The sequence below is a fragment of the Pan paniscus genome, chromosome 1 (assembly GCF_029289425.2).
Source record: "Pan paniscus chromosome 1, NHGRI_mPanPan1-v2.0_pri, whole genome shotgun sequence".
NCBI lineage: Eukaryota > Metazoa > Chordata > Mammalia > Primates > Hominidae > Pan > Pan paniscus.
In genome coordinates, this window is record NC_073249.2 from 165482466 (window position 1) to 165504984 (window position 22519).

Here is a 22519-nt window from a genome sequence, read left to right on the forward strand (position 1 = left end):
GACCTAAGCAGAAGATCTAGTTCAGCTGTGGCCAGGCTCCAGACCCATGGAAACTGTGAGATAATATTAATAACTGTGTGTTGTTTCAAGTTGCTAACTCTGTGAAAATTTGTTCTGCAGTAACAGAAAACAAACATGATATTCAAATATAAGACGATTGCAATGCTAGACATGTGTGTATTAAAGATGTTTACTGTACAATAATTACTCTCTATAATTCTGAAAGTTTCCCTTATTTTTACCTAATCCACCCTAGGTTGTACAGTCTTTCACTAGCCTAGTCACCCAGAGAAAACGGTAAGACGTATTCTTAGAAAGGGAACTAAAAAGTGGTAATTTTCAAGGGACATAAATACTTTTGAAAATTTCTACTTCTCCTGATTCTTTCGAGAAACATCAATAACAAAATTAGATTGAGTGACGTGGGAAAAAAACTCAAATTCTTGGGGTCTCCCCTAAGAAGTTAAAATTTGTTTTAGGGAATTTTTCACTGCAATTTGATATCACATAAAATAAAAAGAAGAAAACCAATCATAATTAATTCCACCTCTCCCCTACTCCCAAGTTATGATATTTTTCAGACACTTTGACCAAGAACTCCATAGTGACAATAGTAAAGGAAACACTGCAGGAATCATTAGGAAGTACAAAGCTGTTTTTTCTTCCTTAGGTATCTTCTTAAAGGGGAGATTTTTAGGAGTCAAAGGAGCTACAACATTAATGGGAATGGAAGAGAAGGGAAGGATCACCATAAACTATAATTATTCCAGTGACAACCGAACAACATGCTGGATTTTTCAAAAGGAACTGTAACTTCTCAGTGTTAGTGCTTACTTTGTTAGAGCACCTATCCAAAAATTCATTCTCCTGTTAAAAGTATCCCTGGTAAGTGCTGCTCGGGACAGCAGGACCTTATCTTGTCTGTCGCAGGAGTTTGGGAGATGTAATTCAAGTTGTCAGAGAAGATATAACTGGTGTATGTTCTTTTCTTCAAAGTGACAAAGTCAAGAATAGAAAGTTTAGTTTCAATAATGTTCATTTATAGTCACAAACGGAGAGAAACTCTGAAAGCAAGCAACCTCAGCGCTTTAGTTTTTTAAATCCAATACAATAAGCAGGTTAGAGAGGACCCCAAAATGTTACAAGTTTAATTGTTCATGACTTGGATAGTGTCCTGTTCATTGTCATCATCTAATTCCCAACAACCTATTTTTATAACTGTTATTACCAGAACAACGATTACACCAAACTTAAAGGCTTAAAGGCAACTGGAAGCCTTCATCCATCAAGTGGCCTCAAGAGAGGCAGGAGGCAGCTACAGAGATTAAATCTCTGCATATCGATCACGTCCAAAAACCAGGCTGAAAATAATAAAAGCTACAAATTATGAAGTGCCCACTATGTGCCATGTACTTATAAATATCTCAAATTCTTATACATTTTCTTTTCTTTCTTTTTTTTTTTTTTTTTTTTTTTTGAGATGGAGCCTCGGTCTGTTACCCAGGCTGGAGTGCAGTGGTGCAATCTTGGCTCACTGCAACCTCTGCCTCCCCGGTTCAAGCGATTCTCCTGCCTCAGCCTCCTGAGTAGCTGGGTCTACAGGCACATGCCACCATACCCGGCTAATTTTTGTATTTTTTTTTTTTTTAGTAGATACAGGGTTTCACCATGTTGGCCAAGCTGGTCTCGAACTCCAGACCTCAGGTGATCCACCCACCTTGGCCTCCCAAAGTGCTGGGATTACAGGCATGAGCCACCGTGTCCATCCCCAAATCCTTACATTTTCATCTGAGATAGGTAGGTATTATTATCTTTTCTACCAATAACTTAATATTACAGAAATTAGATATCAAGTGATGTTAAACAATTTGTCTAGGATCATACAGCTATTAGATGGTACTGCAGATCCAGGTCTCTCTGGTTCTCAAGTGCATACATTTTATAAAACCCTCATGTAGTTTCCCTAGTATACTATAAAAACAGTGTCCTATTTAAGTCAATAAAGTATATTTATAGCTGAAGTTTTAAATCTGGTTATCCAAAGGGGGAAAAAAAGGAAGGGTATATCAGATACAAAAGTGTATGCAAAAAAACCCACTCTGAAGTATACTAGGAATCATTTGTCTTATATATCAAAGTTTTCTCTTGGCCTTAGTAAGGATCAGTTAAGATTTTATCAAACACACACTGAATGAATTATCAGCGATTCTAACACAGAACCTCCACAAAATAAATATCACATAGATTTAGAAGAAGATAATGACCCCAGATGTTGAGTTGCAAAAGAGTATATAAATGTTTTATATTTACTATAGGCCTCTTGCCTATTCAACAAGTTGCTTCTTCTATAAAGCCTCCTGCAAACCATGTTATCTATCTATAACAAGAAAGGACAAAAATTCTTCTCTTAAGACTTGTTGATAGTGTCCAAGCCTAGACTATATATTACAATGCAGTAATAAATAGCTCACTTAACCAGAGGCTATAACACGCACGATTATTTAGAATTCAGTAATTTGTAAAAATCAAGGAAGGCCCCCGAGTGTCTAAAGTCAGCATCTAAACAGGCAACTAAGTTGAGGCATTTAACTCATTGGAGAGTATATCTTTATAGAAACTAAGAAGTGTTTCAAGGAGAAGGCTGCAATCAACTGAGTTGAATGCCACTGAGAGATCACGTATAATGAGGACAGAAAAGGGTCCACTGGATTTGGCAACATGAATGTTTCTGACAGTCTTGAAAAGTGAGTTCCAGGAGAGTGAGGCACATAGAAGACAGGATAGCATGGTTTATAAAATCAATGGGAAGTGAAGAAACAGGGGAAATGGTGTAGTCAACTTCCATGAAACGAAGGAGGAATCTGCAGAGGAGAGCAGAAAAATAGGGTAGTGGCTACAGGAAGAGGGAGGGAAGCAAGGGATAGCTTTCTGAAGGTGGGAGAGAGTCCAGCATGCTTGTCTACTGATGGGAATGGTCCAGCAGACAGGCAGAAAGCCATGACTCAGAGAAGAGAGGGTGCCTGAGGCAGAGCAGTCCTTAAGAAGGTGAGAGGCTACACAATCAGTGAGTGGAGGAGCCAGGATTTGAACCCAGGAAACGAAAGCTCTTGCTCCTTTCAGTGTACCATGCTACCAAGATCCCTACTTCTGGGTGATGGCGCGGAGGAGTACTACTTATGTATCTTATCAATACAAACCTATCATGAGCTGATTTAAATCTGAACTATTAATGACACTTGAACATGTTTCTTCTTGCAAACATTCCAAGTCTTAATGATGCTAACTGCTTTGTGACTCTTTTTTACACTCAGGCATTCAGATTCCCCTACTCCACTAGATCTAAGTGTGGGGAACAGACAGCCCAGTCATGTCCATCAGACTAATGGTGTCCACATAAATTTCAGTGACATTTCTCAAGCCCAGGATGAATGCTGAGTACCAGTACCATCTTTTGCAAGTCATCCACCATCAGATTTACACTCAGACACATCTCTTCCAGATGCAGAGCTATACTGCACTCTAGTAATTCCCCCACAGGCAGGAACAAGACCTTTCTAGAACCATTTAAAGTATACCTTGTAATTAGATTATCTCTAACCATGATGCCAAATAAAGGCTGTGACTGAACAGAAGAATCCCACGGTTAAGGGACCATTCTGTTCTTGTGAGCATAAACACAGGCTGCGTGATACAAGGAGGTCGTTGAAGACACCACACGTTTGTTAGATGTGTGTCCTAATGATAAAATCCATTAGGGTTCATTCTAATATAATTTTTTATGATTAGCACACTCAACGATAAAAAGGTAAAATAGACTATTTTGACTTTTAGCCTTTTTCAGTCAATAAAAATGTTTTAAAATCATTTTTATGATAGAGAGCATAAATGAAAGTTAATATAGCTTCTGAGGTTTATCCTTCTTACTCTATATGTAGCCATTGAAAATGAGCTAAAAGGACTCCCAAAGAATTATCACATCATAAAGAAGTTCAGGTAATTTAAATGGCTTGGGGACACCAGTGATTTCTTCAGTTTTTAAAAAATGGGAGTATGGAGTAAAAATTACATGGATTATTCAGGGGGAAAGAAACGATGAGTTCTGTAATATATTCCAAATGTTCATTTGTGAGTGAAAATTTACAACCAGAGAGAGTAAAGAATAGACACAAGGAAAATGTCATATAAAAATCTGGTTTCTGGGCCAAAAATAAAATCTCTTGACTAGTTGGGGGATTTCCTCTCCTTTCAAGGTAAACACAGACACCCCAGTGACAGGACTGAAATAAAAAAAATTGTGTTACATGCTCCATATACTTACAAGAGGTTGGAGATTCCCTACCCATTCCATCTGCCCCCTAGCCATCCCATCCCCCCATGTGTTCAGGAAAGGACTGATTTTGGCTCAACATAGCAATTATACGCATTCACAGAAGGACTGAGGATAAAGAAGACATTTCTGAGAAAACCAAATTATTTCTTTGCATAAACAATACATATAGTATAAAATAGCATAATGTTTTATTCATTCTCCTTAGATATCCAGCTGAATAGTAAAAAACTCAATCATACATATGTTTGGTTTATAATTGCCCTGCCCAATATGGTAGCTACTAGCCACATGTGGCTACTTAAATCTAAATTAATTAAAATTAAATGAATTTAAAAATTCAGTTGCTCAGCATAGCCACATTGCAAGGGCTTAGTAGCCATATGTGGCTCATGGTTAGAATATTGGATACTATAGACACAGAACATCTCTATCACTGCAGAAAGTTCTGTTGGACAGCTCTGGTCTCTATGATATGATACCAAATAACTTTTTACTTTTTTGGTCATGCTGTACAACAGTAGATAAACCTTATTTTGTATTGTTCAGCATGTTTAGTTTTTTTTTTTTAAACTTCCAAAAGCGAAACATATTCACTGTACAAATATAGAACTGTATAATGGGAAAAAAATGAAAGCTTTTCCTCTCCATCTCCAACAAGCTGGAAGTAACTCAGTGTTCAAGCTTGGTTAACACCCTTATGAATACTTTCGTTGGCATACAACATTAGCCTTGATGATGTGAACTTTAGTATTTACTTAAATATACTCTCTTCTGTCAGTTAAAACATGATAGAGAGCTAGAGTTTAAGGGTCCTATGGATAAAATTTAATTTGAAAGAGATGCATAGTCTGTGAGGGTCCATGTTTGGGATTCGCCTGTGCTGGAGCTCTATTAATTCCAGTGTTCCTTGGATACAAGCACAGCACCCAGCTAAACTAAAAATTTGAAACTGATTGAAACATTTCATAAGGGAAAAAGAAAGAAAATTTTAGCCCTCTTCAAATTGCTTGAACTGTGAAATCAAGTAATGAACACGAGAAAAGGTTCTGTCAGCTAGAATCTAAGGCTTCGTGTTGTCAGCATTTTCTTGCTAAATCTTATTATGGCAAAGCATTTGCTTTTTCATCTCTGCACTCTGTTCATCCCACAAATAAACTGCTTTGACCTCCACCTGTTACTTAGTGAAATCTGCCTGCCATCCTTCAATAACCCCATTCTTTGCCTTCGAAGGCCTTTGAGTCACGGAGAAAGTGGGAAGCTAGCGTTGTGCAATGAATTGAGCTGCTATCACTTTATAAGTATTCAGTAGTTCATAGTTCAAGCTAGAAGCTACACAGCAAAAGAAAATGAATTTTTTTAAAGGTAGTGCTCATGAATACTGGAAGAGGGCAATACATTCCATCATTTTAACCTCAAATTTTTAATAGAAAGAGGTTCTCTCTTCAGATCTTATTTAATGCAGAAAACTTCTAGCCCATTCCTTATAAGAAAACCTTTCTCTGAAAGAGTTGTGCCTTCAGTTTAGGTAGATGAGCCAAAAGATCCCTTCAAAGCTTAAAAATACTTCAAATTCAAGTATGTTCATTATACTGATATTTTGCAAAACAAAATGTATGAACCACTAACCTCAAATGCAGCTTCATGGATGTAAAAGGACCACACTACTATTAAACACCATTAAAGCAAACAAAAAACAATAAAAAGGGAAATAACTGTATTTATGTAAATCACACAACTACATGAGTCATTTTCTGAAGCACTGTATCTGACAAAATAGTTTGCTTTTTTTTTTTAACAACAATGACATATCAGAAACAAGTATGCTGTGTAAAGTTGCACTTCTAATGATTAATGCTACATTCAACAGAAGAGATGGTGTCTGTCTAATTATGTTAAATACTTATCTAAGAGGGATTAGCAGGCTGTTTCTGCTCACTGTCATTCTTTGTGACAATGTAATGATCCATTTACTTATGAGTACAATTATTAAAAAGCATGCTATTTTCTTAACTGTCTTCATATCTTAGAAATATTTTATTAAAAATTACTTATTTGACACTAAGGGTAAATGCTTGGCAGAGTTTGGCATATCAATTAAGTAAATGAGTTAGTTCCATCAGTCATAGTCTTTGTTGGGTGTCTTATTCAAGTTGGGTGAAACTTGATCACCATAATCCTTTCATATTGGAGTTAATGATTCACCCTTTTTTCTCCTCATCTTATTTGTCCAAATCCTAAAGTTTGGTTTTCACTTAAACTAAAAACTGCTCATGGCCGACATTTTCTCTGGAGTCATGATTTAACACTTCTTCTTCACATTCACACCTTTTTTTGGAACCGAACACAAGGATCCAATTTTATACAGGCAACTCTTCATAGACCAATCAGAACGGGTTGCTAGCTATATACCATCTTTTGCGGCTTCTTCTACTCATGCAATGAACTTTATCCAGCACTTGTGAGGAAAAGGTCTTTAGACAAGATAAAAACAAGAAAGCAAACCACATTGGGCACTACAACTAGGCTGGCTACACCCAAACCAAAGGACTATTTCCATATGTGTCTCAATAGACAAAACTAGGTTCCTCTCTGTCTTTGTCTTTCCACTTACTAACTCTCAAATGACAATTGCCACCAACCTGGCCCTTGGGTGTGAAAGACAACCAAATAAGGGTATTGGGTGAAAGTTATTTACTGAATTGCTCCCTCAAGGAAGACTTTATCTATGTCTATAGCTTTTGTCAACTTAAGACAACTATCAAGTAGGCCAAGTGGCAGATAATGACATTTCTAATAAATTATATCTCTGCAAAAGTCTTCGAATGTACGGCCAGGGCAAAAATTTATGTGATCCAATATAATAAATGTGTGTCACAAAGATTTTTTTTTATTCTAAATGAAAGGTATGTTAAGGTTTCAATGCTGATAGACAAACTCATCAAAACATCAAGCACATCAAAAAAAGAAAAATTGCTAGTTAAGTCTTTTGAGGATAAGATTTCTGAAGGAAAAAAAAATCCACTGGAAGAACGAACTCTTAAAATTAGAAGCAGGTGTCAGCACCATGAAGTGATAAATATCAAAGAATAACTGGCCCTGAAAAGCATTCTTAAGCATCCCATACTACTTTTAAGCCTTACACGTGGATTTTGACATTCGAACATGAAGTGTTGCTTATATAAGTCCCTAAAGAGTGTTAAGACATGAGGGGTGTTGCACAGCCATTTTGATAAATGCTCTCTTCTGCTGGGTTCATGAAATGGCTGAAAGGCAGATGGCAAATTCTGACTGGCATTAAGTCATAAGTAATCCTGCTATCCTAGAATTCATTAATCTTGGAAGCTAATCATAGTTAAGTGATTTCTGGGTGGGGCTAACATGGCAGGGGCAGGGAAGACCCTTCAGATTAGAAATGGATATTGAGTTGCCATTCCTTGAATTTCTAATGAGTGAGTGCACTTCCAGCTACGCAAATGAAAACTTTAAACTACCTCTCATTACATACAAAGTAGACGATACCTACAGACTGGAATGTTTCTTCAAAATGAAGAACAAGATGCTTGGACCACAGTAAATCATCAAAGTGTGGGAGTATTGTCTGAATAAATACCGAACATTCACAGCTGTCTGGAAAGCCAGTTCCCCACAGTGGGCTGAGCGTGCTGGACCACAGGAAGAATTCCTCACTTGACAAAGACCAGAGAATCAAGAACCAAAGTAACACTGTATTTAAAAAACCCAAAGGTTTCAGAGGGGTTTTAATTGTTAAGAAAGGGAGGTCAGTGATACTTTACTCTGAAGAGGGAAGCCAATTAATTGTATTAATATTTAATGAGTTTTGCCATTCTACCTCAGTTTAATTTTTCAAGTTTAACAGATGCTTCAAAGTAAAGTGACGTTTTATTCCGGAAGTTTTCTTCCACTTGAGATATACTTTGTGAATCAGTGCTGGAGACAGCCCTCTTCATTTCAGTACTTGGTGTGCCGTTCAGGAATCCATCAGGAAATAGTTCTTGATTTACTCTGTCGACGTGAGCATTTCTCGTAATCTTCCAGGATGTAATTCTCCCAGCATTTTGAAATGGGTGCCATGTCTCTGATTAATTGATGAGTTTATGATGTATCTAAAATCCTTGGATGGACAGAGCTGGATAAATAGGCATTATTGTAATCCTCTGCTGAGCAGAAAGCAATTGGGATGTGCACAGCCTCATGAGAAACTGCTGCACAGCAGCGTGCTGCACACACTATTGACTGACTTCTGGGATCTGCACGGACCAAGGACTTATTTCTTCCCTCTCTCCCCAATTCCCCATGTAAAAGCCACTTATTCTGGAGTGTTAACAAACTACTTTGTTAAAAACATTGATGGCCAAAAACCACAGAACTTTATTTCCATATAAACTGATGGTGCTATATTTGGTTATTTAACGTTTAAAGAGAATCATCAGTATGTAGGAAAAATATAAGACCCTATGAGAGAGGGAAATAAGTCTGCAAACAATAGTATTAGTGGTATCACTTTTTTACAAATTAAATGAATGTATATGTATGCACACATATATATTTATATATGTGTGCATATAGCTTAGAACAATGTGTGGCCCATAGTAAGTGCTCAATAAACATCAGTTATTGCTATTACTTATAAAACGCTTATATATTTAAAATTTCAGCAGCAGTGACAAAATACAAGCCAATATATATTTATTGTTAATCAACTTGTCTTGAGTCTATAAAATAGCTACACTGTGTTTATATGATAGAACGCAGGAAGTAAGATCACTAAAGTATTTTCATCTTTATATCTATGGTTAAAACTACCTTCAATTTAAGTTCTATAAATATTTAAATAATATTAGATATAGGAAAACATGGTATACTCTTAGGTAAGTCTGATCTATTATCTTTCTATCAATGATCGCTCTGTCTTTTTTTTTCTTTCTTCCTCTTCCAACTACACTTTCTGGTTATTCTACCCTCTGGTGAATTTAATCTCCATTCAGATTAATTTTGTTCCCTCCAAGTAAATTATTTGCTTGTATTCTACCCAATCTATTATCTACAAATCAGAAAACTGTCTGTTTCAGGCAGGGGAGATTTGGGTCCATGAGTATAGTATGATAAACTGTATTTTTGTATATGCACTTCTTGAGGACTTCCTAGTATGTCAGCTCTCTAGAAGCTTCTTAGAGATGGAGTAAGATTCGACTCTGATATTATGAAAGGAAGGAAATGGGCCAGTATTCACTGCTGCTCCTTTAACGATGAAATGGCTGATGCACCAGCTATTTTAAGCAGGCACAGCAGAGGACTGTGGTCTAAGCCGCTGAATAAACTCCTCACCCATATGAAGCTTGCTGTGCTCTACATCTTATCTATTACAGCCATTGGGTACTTATTTAACCAGTTACCCTTCCTTCCTTCACTGGGCTGTAAGCTCTTTGAAGGCAAGTTCTGTTTTGCTTATTTTCATACTTCTTCTATCATTTTTGCACAGTGCTTTGCATATAATAGATGCAGAGGTGTAAAATACGTTATCAAATAAATTTCAGAGTATCTTAAATTCATATAGTAAGTTTAGGGTTTTCAAAGTATTTACCCCCTAAAAAGGATATACAGTATTTCTTTACAGCATTTTGATTTATGAAATATACTTTGCATATATTAAAAATATGTATAGTGCCCTGCACGATACTTTTACACAGAGCTGATGCTTAATAAATGGTAGCTCTTGTTCTTATCATCTCATTTGATCTTTTCAAAGCTATGAGTTAGGAAGGCAAGGCTGTTTTATTGTCCTCAATGTTTACATATGAGGAAATGAAAATTCAGAGAAGTAGTTTGCTAAAATTCTCAGGCTTGCTCATGGCAGAATATGAGAATGACTAACTTTTAAAATTCTTAATTTGTACTTTTTCCTCTTTATAATACATTCTATTTCTCACTTATCTTCCTCCCCAGCAAGCCTATGAAGATTGCTGTGGTTGGAATGAAATTTGCTTTAATGTTCCTCTTTACAGTATGCTCCACCCAAGCCACACCATGAGTTGGCCACCTGAGCCACGGGGGCTGTACTGAGGATGGTGACAGGCACAGGGAGGAGGATTTCACATATAAACCTAATGTATACACTGCATCTCCTTCTTCCTCCCCTTCTAGAATATTTACACAGCTTCATTTTCAAACATGAAATTAAAAATTTGGAGATTTGGGTAATTTATTTATTCAGACAAGACCAGCTGAAATGCAGCATCTGTTTTCCTGAGAGCTTCTGCATTCACAAAATTGTACATCTGCGTTCTCCGATGCAAGCGGAGCAACGCTCATTCGTTCGACAAACGTATACATCACTCTGCTTCTGAGCGCTTGATCCTACTCGAAGGACAAAGTGAGACGTGTGTGATCTCCATCTTATTATTTCCTTATTTATTAAACAAATATTGATTGAATGGCTACTAAGTTGCCAGGTACTAGAGGCTTCAGGAATCCAAACAATTTTCTGGATCATGCTTTATTATATATGTATATAACACATACACAGAGTATATGTGTGTGTGTATGAGAAGAATATTTCTTTTCCTCTAAGAGGTAACCTTTTAGACTCCAATTACAAGGAGCTGTTTTAGGCCCTTTTCTGACATTAAGAAAAAACAGCCTTGATAAAGAAGGCAAGGGATTTTTGAAGGGTGGTTACAGTGCTCATTTGGTAATACAGCTTTCCTGTCATAACCCCTTGTTTGGGTGAAATTTCTCTGATAAAGAAGGGTTCGTAAAGAAGAGGCCCCTTGTTACTGTACCAATGTCTCCTGGTGTACCAGTCTCTAATGGGCAGGTGCCAATATGAGATCATAGAAGAGGATGTGGTCCCAGATGATTGCTTTCCTACTGCTCCATAAATGCAGAAGAAAAGCCAAGACATCGATCCCATGGCAATGTTCTGTAGCAGTGACTATTCCTACTCCAGCAGGAGATGATGGGAGATTTAATCATTTTCTCTAATATATGCTAGTGCAGTGGAGTGTCCATGATCAAACCACTATTGTTACCAGTCGCTGCCTTTTTACTGGCACTGATAATGGGTTTCCCCTGTGTCTCAGCTAGAACTCTAAGTTGGTAGACTTCCTCCACTCTTACAATTGATAAATGACTGTTGGCAGTCAAATTAGGACCAGCAGAGTTGGGAATCCAGGTGAACCTAATATGTGATATTTAAAATTACAATGACTAACATAAGTCTGCAAAATTCAACTATGCTGCCAGTAGTTGTGACACTGACCCCTAGTTCTGAATGCCCTGGGTCGCTGACCGACCCGATGTTTACCGAAATATTCTTTGACAGATGCCTTTAAACAATTTTTTAAAACTGTGTTTCTTAATAATTGTGATAGGAACAGAGAACATGTTATTAAAATACTTCATTTTTGTTTTTCAGACAGGAGTTTTGTTCTTGTCGCCCAGACTGGAGTGCAATGGCACAATCTTGACTCACTGCAACCTCTGCCTCCTGGGGTCAAGCGATTCTCCTGCCTCAGCCTCCCTAGTAGCTGGGATTACAGGAGGGCGCCGCCACGCCCAGCTAATTTTTGTGTTTTTAGCAGAGATGGGGTTTCACCATGTTGGCCAGGCAGGTCTCAAACTCCTGACCTCAAGTGATCTGCCCACCTCGGCCTCCCAAAGTGCTGGGATTACAGGTGTGAGCCATTGTGCTCGGCCTAAAGTACTTAATTTTGACCTTCAAAAATGAGAACAACTTACTCTTTGCAGAGAAATGTATCTCCAAAAGTATTTATAAAAATAAAACTAAATTTATTCCTTATCAAATTTGACTTCAAAACTTTCATTAAACTGTTTTGAAACTTTCAACATGTTGGTGGATGTAACTGTGTCTGTTAATTGTTTTACAACCCCAGTATAATTGAAGGCATTTGGAATTTTGAATGTTTTTTTACAGGAGAAAATTTAAGTAGCTTCTTATGCATATATTTCAAACACAGTACTGAACTTCACTGAAAAGTACTGTAATTTCATTTTTTTTTACAATAAAAAAATTCGCTTTACTTTTTAGGTCTGCCAAAACTTACTGATATGTCTGTACTTAATGCAGATGCGGTCTCAAATCTGAAAGTGGTGCAACGCAGTCATCCGTGAAGCCCACTGGACCCCTGGTATAAATCGTTAACTTCGGGGACAAACATAACCTGAGAAAGGCTCACAGAACAGCCACAGAGCTGCCTTTCAACTTAGGAAGAAGACTTAAATTTATACATACTAACAATCAAAAGACTAAGAGACAAGTCTCACTTTCAAGTGAGACATGAACATTTCTCAGTCTGATTCCATCTAAATCCAGTTTAATTGCCACCTTTTAAGGAAACTATCCCTTATTCTCCAGATTTAACAGCTCTTTTCTTTTACTCCTGTGACACTTAACCCTGTCTGCTTTCAACTACCCTCAGCTGGGTAAGCCTGGCTGCCTCAATAATCCTAATGATGATATTTCACGTGATTAGAGAATATTAATTTTCACAAAGGACTTTGGACTTCATTACCTCATCTGTCATAACTTTGTGACAGAGATGGAGCAGAAGGAACAGTTCCCACCTTACAGGTAGTGACTGACACTTGAGGAAATTCAGAGGTTTGCCCTTGGAGACAGGGACTTGCTGGAGTCCTCTCTGTATCTACTCTAGCATACTGCATACAATCAGCACTTAATAAGGATTCAACAACTTGGCTTGACTTTAATGATAATGATTAGAAGAGCAGCCATTCCTTTTCATGCAGCAGGCCCTAAACTGGAGGAATATGGGACAGAGAGGGAGACAAGAGAATTGTTTTTCTTATAGTGAGGTATCTAGAGTCACCCAGAATCCAATCTTTTCTAATCTATTTGAAAATAGGCTAGATTTCTACCTATCTAGAATTGTTTTAAAGAGAGCCTACTTTAACATAGACAGAACGGTTGGAGAGTGTGACATTTAAAGTTAAGGTGGCTTCCAGACAAGTACTGAGTGGGGAGAACCCACCTAAAGGAACAAAAAAGCAGCCTAAATCAGTGCTTTGCAAAGTGTAACATGCACAAGCATCACCGGGAGATCTTGTTAAAATTCTGTTGGTCTAGGTGGGGCCTGAGATTCTGTTTTTCTGTTTGTTTCTCTTTTCTTTTGAGACAGGGTCTCACTCTGTTGCTCAGGCTGGAGTGCAATGGCACAATCATAGCTCACTGTAACCTTGAGTTCCTGGGCTCAAGCAAGCCTCCTGCCTCAGCCTCCCAAGTAGCTGGGACTACGGGCACATGCCATTATGCATGGCTAATTAAAAATTTTTTTTTGTAGAGACAGGGTCCTGCTATGTTACTTAGGCTGATCTCAAGCTCCTGGCCTCAAGCAATCCTCCCACCTTGGGCCCCATGCCCGGCCAGGGTTCTCTATTTTTAGTAAGCCCCCAGGTGATGCCATGTTGCAGGTCCTCAGACCACACTTTGAGCAGCAAGGGTCTGAAGTGTCTCATATGGGTGCTCCTTACACTTGTAGAAGAGAAAATTTGGTATGGAAATCTGAATTTTTCACAGGTAAGTCAGGGAGGTTGTCTATACTACATAAAATGTTCTACAAAGGATTCACTGTTGGGATTCTTAATATAGAGCTAATACTAAACAACAAACTTAGAAATAATACAGAATTATTATTTATTTTTTTAAAAAAGGTTTGATTCACTTAAAGGAACACACTTTCAGGTGAGGGATACTTGTAATAAAGTCAATGCACTGCTGCTCGTCAAGAGGTCCTTGGCTGAGCCTAAGCAATTGTTCTGCTTACGACTTGCTAGTAATTGGATTTGACTGAAAGCCTGCAAATTGCAAGTGTAGTAAACACCAATTCTGAGAGTATTCTTGATAGCAAATTCTGCTTTCAAGTTTATTGAAAGCACCCCAAATTCTCTGCTTTATCGCTTCATTCATTCAATCAATATTTATTGAATACCTATTATGTGCTAGACACTGTTATGGATGTTAGAGATACAGCAATGGAAAAGACAGACTAAGTCCCACTGTTCATGAAGTATATATTCTAGAGAGAGAAAACAGACAATAATAGCAGAGAGATGGCCTGGCGTGGTGGGCTCACATTGGTAATCCCAGCACTTTGGGAGGCTGAGGCAGGAGGATCACTTGAGGCCAGGAGTTTGAGACTAGCCTGGCCAATATGATGAAACCCTGTCTCTACTAAAAATACGAAAATTAGCCGGGCATGGTGGCATGCACCTGTAGTCCTACCTGCTCGGGAGGCTGAGGCAGGAGAATCACCTGAACCCGGAGGTGGAGGTTGCAGTGAGCTGAGATCGCGCCACTGCACTCCAGCCTGGGCGACAGAGCAAGACTCTGTCTCAGAAAAAAAAAAAAAAAAATTGTAGATGCAGATGTAAAGAAAGCAAAACAGTGTTGTGAGTTATAGGATGATGGAGTGAGGGTCAGCAGCTATTTTAGATCACTGAGGGCCTGTGTGATGAGCTACTATTTGAACAAAGACCTAACTGCTGAGGGTTATTTGATTTTATAAATGAAAATGATAGTTTACTTTGTTAACAGTTAATACTCTTTGCTTCTATATTGTGTCCTATGTATATTTAATAATCTATATTTCTTCTCTAGATTAAGTTGTATTACAAGGCTTTGGGATAAGGAAAATCGAATATTTTTCAGGTCTCTCTCATGAGTTATGTATTGTTTCTTATTATAATTTTCTTTTTTTTTTGAAGGAGTTTCGCTCTTGTTGCCCAGGCTGGAGTGCAATGGCACGATCTCGGTTCACTGCAACCTCCACCTCCCAGGTTCAACCAATTCTCCTGCCTCAGCCTCCCGAGTAGCTGGGATTATAGGCATGCAGCACCATGCCCAGCTAATTTTGTATTTTTAGTAGAGATGGGGTTTCTCCATGTTGGTCAGGCTGGTCTCGAACTCCCAACCTCAGGTGATCCGTCCACCTCGGCCTCCCAAAGTGCTGGGATTACAGGCGTGAGCCATCACACCCGGCTTTATAACGTTTTAACTAAAGTACCAGTCCAGGACATGAGACCCTAAAATGCTGCTCCAAATGTTTATGGTAAAAGAGGTTATTGAGTGTAGAAGATAAACTTAGACTATGAAGTCAGATTTGGTTTCAAATATGGATTTTGGATCCACAGATTTACTATCTGTGTGGGCTTGGGCAAGTCACTTGACCTTTTATGAGTCTCAGTTTTTATCTCTTTAGAGGCAGGATCATTATATTTTGCATATTTTAAAGGAGGTTAATTTTTTAAAAACCTGGTACACAGTAGGTACTCAATTGTAACTAGAATTTTTCCATATATTTGAAAGCAACATGAGTGTCTGACCCAATGTGGGCGCTGTTTATTGGTTTCTTTCCTGTTTATCTGCATTATCAATTTCTCTGTAATTCTTCATTTGTACAGATAAACAAGAGTTGATGATATGTGCATTTGTGCTTGATAGAATTTCATAGGACTCGTTTTGTCAATTCATGATTTGCTTCAAAGCTTCGTATCTAACCCAGTTTTGAGATAACTGGGAAACAAAACTAAGTACGAGGGACAAATGCAGCATTGTAAGAGAAGCGAAAGTCATTCTGAAGTTGTCTGATGTTTTTAAACTAACATCATCTTTAATCTCCTATGCCCTTCTTCCCAGATAATAAGAGCTGTGCACTAAAAGTGCTGAGATAAACTAATGGGGAACAGGATACTACAAAAGACATTTGAAATAGCCCATGTAATTTACTGCATGTCTGGTTTGTTTTACTTTCCACAATCTTCCTGTTGCTCTAGGAAATTTGTCTCTTCTGGCAACCTTTGGCCCTCTTTTGGCCAGGGAGTCCTGGAAAAGCATTTTAAGGCAGGTAAACGGAAACCAAAGCATTCTGAGTGAGGAGCAGGTACAGGCCTTGCTTCCTGTGTCACATCTGAGGCCTAAACACAGTATCCTTAGTACTTGTTTGAGAGAATTATCCCAAATGTAGGCAACCAAGAGGCTGCTGGTGCATTCAGATATACATAACTCCCAACATATTTCTGAAGGTAATTTACATGTGAACTACTAAAAGCCTCCTACTCAATTAACTGTACCCCTGGGGAAAAGCTATGCAGGCCTGCATAAGTGTGGGAACAACATAAAGGTGCTCTCTGTGCCAAAAAGGGGATTGGGCTTTATGGAAAATCCCCAAAAAGGACCATCTGGCAGCATAAATTATCCATTTAAAATGGCTGGTGTGAGTTAATGACACCAAAGTCACCAAGAACATGTGCAACATCCTTCAGTTGAGTTTTAATGTCCCCTCAGGCCTTGTTGCAATTATGACTTTCTGCGCTTGCTGAGTATGGCCAAATGTACGTTTATCCACTGTCTTCTATCACTCCCTATAAACATATACCATGAAACTGCATTTTTCTGTAATGAAATGGGGATAGAGAATGGAGAGTCAGTCCAGGAATACAATTGTGAGGGATTCTCTAAGAATATGTATGTGTACGTACACACACACACACACACACACACACACACACCTCTTACCAAAAAGGATTCAGCCATTAAACTTCAGTTATTTAATGACTACAAAGGATTCAGGTATTCAAATGTTAAAATTTATGATCGTTTGAATCATAATGTACAGATAGGAATAGGAATTGCCCTGAATAAAAGAGTCACTAGGTCAAAATATTCTATAATAATCAATCAACCTCCACAGCCCCCAATATACCCAGAGGAAGTAAATGCAAGGACCTAGAGCTCAGCCTCATGATGGGGGAGCTCTGAGTACCTCAACCTAATAAAGCAGCTTTAATATGCACAAAAATGCATCTACACAATAATCAAGCACAAATGTACCAAACCTATATGTTTAATTCTGATTTTCACTGAAGCAGGTAAATTGACTAGGGCTCTAATTAGCCTTTGAAAAAGGGTTCAAAGAAGTTTTACATCTTTTAATTTTTTAATAGCACATAAACTTTTCATTGGCACTATATAGAGGTCATGCTGACGATGCAGGTAGTGGCAGTGAGAGTCAGCATTTTCCTTCTCATTTAGGGCTGGGACTATTTCTTAGGCACTTTAGGCAAACTGATGTGAACACAAATTCGGAGAAAAGATGATGTGTGACCTTCATAGAAGAACCACCACACCTTGAGTGCTGTGGTTGGTACTAATTAGAAACAGAAGTCACGGAAGACTAACACCACCATCTCTGCGCTTCCCATATCACCGTATAATGATCTGCTTATGTGTTTGTTTCCCACCTCTGATTGTGAATTCCTTGAGAGCAGGGGCCATAACCTTCCCATCTTCCCATCTATCCTTGAGTTCCCAGAACCTGGCATAGTGCTTCATACAGATGAAGTCCCCAGTGAAGACTATTCAATGAGTGAATGAATGAAAGACTAGGCAGAAGCAAAGCAAAGAGACATTTTTGCATTTTAATAGCAGGGGCAAGATAAAAGACACGGCCAATGGGCCTGAGGTGTTTTTGTTTTGTGTTTAATTATGATACAGTAAAATTAACTTGAGCAGAGAGGTATGTACTTCTGTGAATGTTAACGATTGTATAGATTACTGTGACCACCACAATCAGGATACAGAACGGTTCTATCACCCCAACATTTTCCCTGTGCTACATCTTTATAGTCACATCCCCTGAGCATTGTCTTTTGAAAAAAAATTAAGGGAGGAGACAAGGGAGCTAGGATTTATAGATGAAGAGGTTGGTTCAGAAATTTTCTTGGTGCTCGTCTGTACTTGCAGGGAATTAACTCTGAAGCAAAAGCTGGGGAAGGATGGCCATAGAACAGTATTTTCATACTTACTCTATGCTAGGTAGTAGCTATGCTAGGAAATAGCTATTAGTATTGTCAGATTATAAAAAGGGAGACACAGGCTCAGAGAGGCTAGGTAACTTGCCCACAATCACACAGCCAGCAGGAGTTGAAGCCAGGTTGGCACTCCAACTGTCTGATTTCAAGGCACATACTCTATCCTTTATACCCATTGGACTTGCCATATTCAGGAAGCCATTGGAGAAGATTCCCTCTAACCCACGTGTTAGACATCGGAAAGGGTTTCAAATAGTTTTTGCGATCAGACTTATCCATATTACTCCCAAGACTCCAGAGCCAAGATTAGACTACCCCAGGAGATTAGACCAGCAGTCATCATTTGTTCAGTTTAGTACAGATTAGAATAAAGAGAGTTGTTCCATTTAAATAGAAAAATAATCATGATGATATCCAGTAATAGGAAAAATATTGCAAAGTGTCCTTATTACATAAAAATCTGAGTCTAAACTGTATAGCAAGGAACCCATTCTTCTTTTGAATGTTATCGATCCTGCTGAAAAAGTTGATAGATTTTTATTAGGATTAAAAGACAATTTCAAAAACTAAACCAAAAGATAGTATAAAAACAAAAACAATTGGGAGGCTGAGGTGGGTGAATCACAAGGTCAGGAGTTTGAGACCAGCCTGGCCAACATGGTGAAACCCCGTCTCTTTTAAAAATACAAAAATTGACCAGCTTGGCCAACATGGTGAAACCCCGTCTCTACTAAAAATACAAAAAATTAGCCAGGTGTGGTGGCAGGTGCCTGTAATCCCAGCTACTCGGGAGGCTGAGGCAGAAGAAGGAGGAACCAGGGAGAAGGAGGTTGCAGTGAGCCAAGATCATGCCACTGTACTCCAGCCCGGGCGACAGGGCGAGACTCTGTCTCAAAAAAGCAAACAAACAAAACAAAACAAAACAAAACAAAACAAAACAAACAAAAAAACCAAAAGCAAATCAAATGCTGGATTGTGGTGTAGGGGAAAATATGTAAGAGCAGAAAATCATACACCATCTCACCAGTCTTGCATTTCAGTTGAATTACTACTGCTTTGCACAGCCATCCTTTTATGAATGTGGCAATCAGATTACAATACAAACAAGTGCTCATCCTGAAAAAGTGAACTACCTTGAGCTTTCTTTCTTCACTTTTATGCGTGGCATGGGACCCCACACGTATTTTCAGTTTCACAGCGTTAGCCACATGCCCGTGCCGCCACTCTGCTTACCTGGCTCCACTTCATGCCATCCACTTGACTGACTGCCACTTCCTGGGGAGCGCCCTTGGCCTGTATAAAATGGCTCCTCACCAGGACTGTCCATTTCATCCTCCACAGACTTGAGGCGCTTTGTGGAGCTGAAATAACAAATGGGTGCATGTTTAAAAGCAATCGCAACCACCTTTCTCTTGGACACTGCACCTCTGGTTGAAAGAAAGCCAAGGGAGGAAGCAATTGGGCAACTTAACGTAGTTCTAGGACTCCTTTTAAACTTCGGTTCAGTCTGGTGAGTCACTGGATGTAGAACAAAGTCTTGGGTCTGTGTTGTTCCAAGTGTCTGAGTTTGATTTTTATTGTCAATCAAGTTGCTGCTGCTGCCACATCCTGTTCCTGTTTCCTTTGAGGAATAAGCGGCTGGCTCTAGCTCCTGCCTCCACCTGGAAGTGTTGGGAGTAAGGCCACATATTTCCTATCTCCACAGGTGGTGGCTGGGGCCTGGCCATCAGCAATGAACCTGGGCATCAATTTAATCCCTGCTGGAACCCTAGAAAGGATAAAAAGCAGGGCTCATGATCCTTCAAGAAAAGCTTGGATTGGGCTGGGCATGGTGGCTCAAGCCTGTAATCCCAGGACTTTGGGAGGCCAAGGCAGGCTGATCACACTTGAGGTCAGGAGTTTGAGACCATCCTGGCCAACATGGTAAAATCCTATCTCTACTAAAAGTGCAAAAATTAGCTGGGTGTGGTGGCAGGCACCTGTAATCCCAGCTACTCGGGAGGCTGAGGCAGGACAATTGCTTGAATTGAGAGGTGGAGGTTGCAGTGAGCCGAGATCGTGCCACTGCACTCAAGCCTGGGCGACAGAGCAAGATTCTGTCTCAAAAAAAAAAAAAAAAAAAAAGAAAGAAAGAAAGAAAAGAAAAGGAAAAGTTTGGATTGCTTTTTTTTTCTTTTGCCACATTTTCCCATCTTCCACTTGGAGTTGTTCATTCAAAAAAACATTTACTGCACAGCTAGTCCAGGTCCTGCTCTAAACACTAGAAATAAATCAGTGAACAAAACAAATAAAAAGGAAGGAAGAAGGAGTGCTCTGTCCCCTGAGAACAAGAGACATAAAAAAAGAGTGGCCCAATGACTTTTATGTGCTTTCTCTATGCAAAGATTATCAAAACAAAGTTTTATTCCATCAGGGTAGGGATTTTCATTTTTTGGATAGGTACGGTCAAGAAACTTCCAGAATATATCTCATTTTTTCCAGTTGAAGGACTGAATATTCTCCCCAGTTTGAGGCTTCAGGAGTGAAAACGTAGTGAAATGCCGCCTGCTGCTATGCTTGCTGTAGTTGTTTTAATTGAATGCCACAGAATCAGGAAGTTTGCAGGGGTGATAAAACTGTCAAATCTACCCATATTATTAGGATGAGTAGATTTCATATCTACTGGGAGTGCGTGTTGGGAAATCTCTTCTTCACGTTTCAGGGGACAGAATTTTTCGTATGTTTCATTCATGAAATACCTACTGTGCGCATCCTACATGCCAGGTGCTGTGCAAAGTGCTGGGATATAGAGATGAGTCAGACATGGAGACAGAGAGGCAAACAAAACTGTGCAAAAGAGAAATACAGGAGTTATGATGGAACCACACACAGGGTACAGTGGGTCACACAATGGAGACAGTGATGAGCCAGGGGTTCGGGAAAGGCTTCCTGGAGGAAATGGCTCCTGAGCTATCTTCAAGAGGGTCAAGGAGACAGGGAAGAATGAAGGAAAGGGCAGAGGCAGGGCTGCTATACAGCTGATGTACCACTCAGGCAGCCATTTGGTATTAAAAATATTATCAATGGGCAAACTGTCATTGTCTTAAACTCCATACATTTCTTCCAACCTTGCCTCCCCTTCTTTGTCCCAGACACCCTCACAGTCCGAAATCTAAAGGGTTAATGTCTTGCAGATCAGGAGCATTCCAGGACCTAGCCAAAGAAAGCCCTGCAAGCAGGGCAGTGTCTGTTCTAATTGGTATGCTCATGTCACACAGGTTATCAGATATTTCGAACATAACCCCCAGAAGGGAGGAGCCTATCAGGAAGAAGCCACATTGTGAGTGAAGTGTGATATGTTCGGAGAACTGCCAGCTGTTTAGGATGGCTGAGGTGGGGAAGAAGGGGCACAGCGAGTGAGAAGGGTGGAGGTTATAGAAGATATTGCACGTCTGGACTTTCTCCTATAAGCAATGTAGACTCCCCGAAATAGTCTAAACAGGGAATGGCAGGGGAGTTATATTTTAGAAAAGTTACTTTGGTAATTGTGCAGATGATAGATTTAGAAAGGCAAAGGGGAAAACAGGAAAATGGAGCCTAGGGCAGGGAGACAGTTAAGCTATTGCAGCAATCTGAATGAAAAAATGTGGAGGGCCAATTTATGGCAAGAAATTCTAATTATTAATGTTGGCATTCCAGTATTCTTAGCCATTAAGTTCTATTCTCATTAAAGCCAGACCACAGGAAAGCAACATAACTGTGCCATGCTAGCTTAGTACTCAAAGGAAATGCCTTTAATAGCTTATTTAATGTTCTTTGCTTGGCTTTCCTTGAAAGTTCAATGAAAAATAGCCACTGAAGAACTTTTCTATATTTTACGTAAAACTACATCTAATGGGAGTCCTTTATAAGAGGATATACACAGCGAATTCCTTACAAAACATAATCAGAAAAATATGGTCTCTTTGAACAAATTTATCTTGTATCCTTTTATTAGAAATGCAAACTATATAACCCTTTTTGCCTTGGCAACCAGGAAGCTCAGGGCTAAACTTAAGGCATAACTCTTGGTTCAGGCTCCTGCTATAACAATTCTTTTCCACATGGTTTCTGGCCTCTTTCTACATTCAATATTACCTGTTGTTTTAAAATGGAAAGCCACGTGAAATCATCTTGGAAACAGAAAGAATACATGTTAGAAAAAAATAAACATTTCCCTGAAGTACTCTGGCAAATAAAATGAGAAGCCTATATGTTCTGATGGGGCTGTAAGATCTTCAGGGAAAATGACTATATACTTTTTAATCTCTAGTGCCTACCACAGTGTCTGGCTAACAGAAGATA

At 39.0% G+C, this 22519-nt stretch overlaps 1 protein-coding gene across 2 annotated transcripts in view; it reads right to left on the reverse strand.

The window, feature by feature from the left end:
- NFIA (nuclear factor I A) overlaps positions 1 to 22519 on the reverse strand; it is a 381707-nt gene that overhangs the window by 85813 nt on the left and 273375 nt on the right. For both annotated transcript variants that reach the window (XM_034966293.3, XM_034966283.3), the window contains exon 6: positions 19430 to 19557. In XM_034966293.3, coding sequence (XP_034822184.1) covers positions 19430 to 19557 — 128 coding nt within the window. The remainder of the gene's footprint in view (positions 1 to 19429; positions 19558 to 22519) is intronic.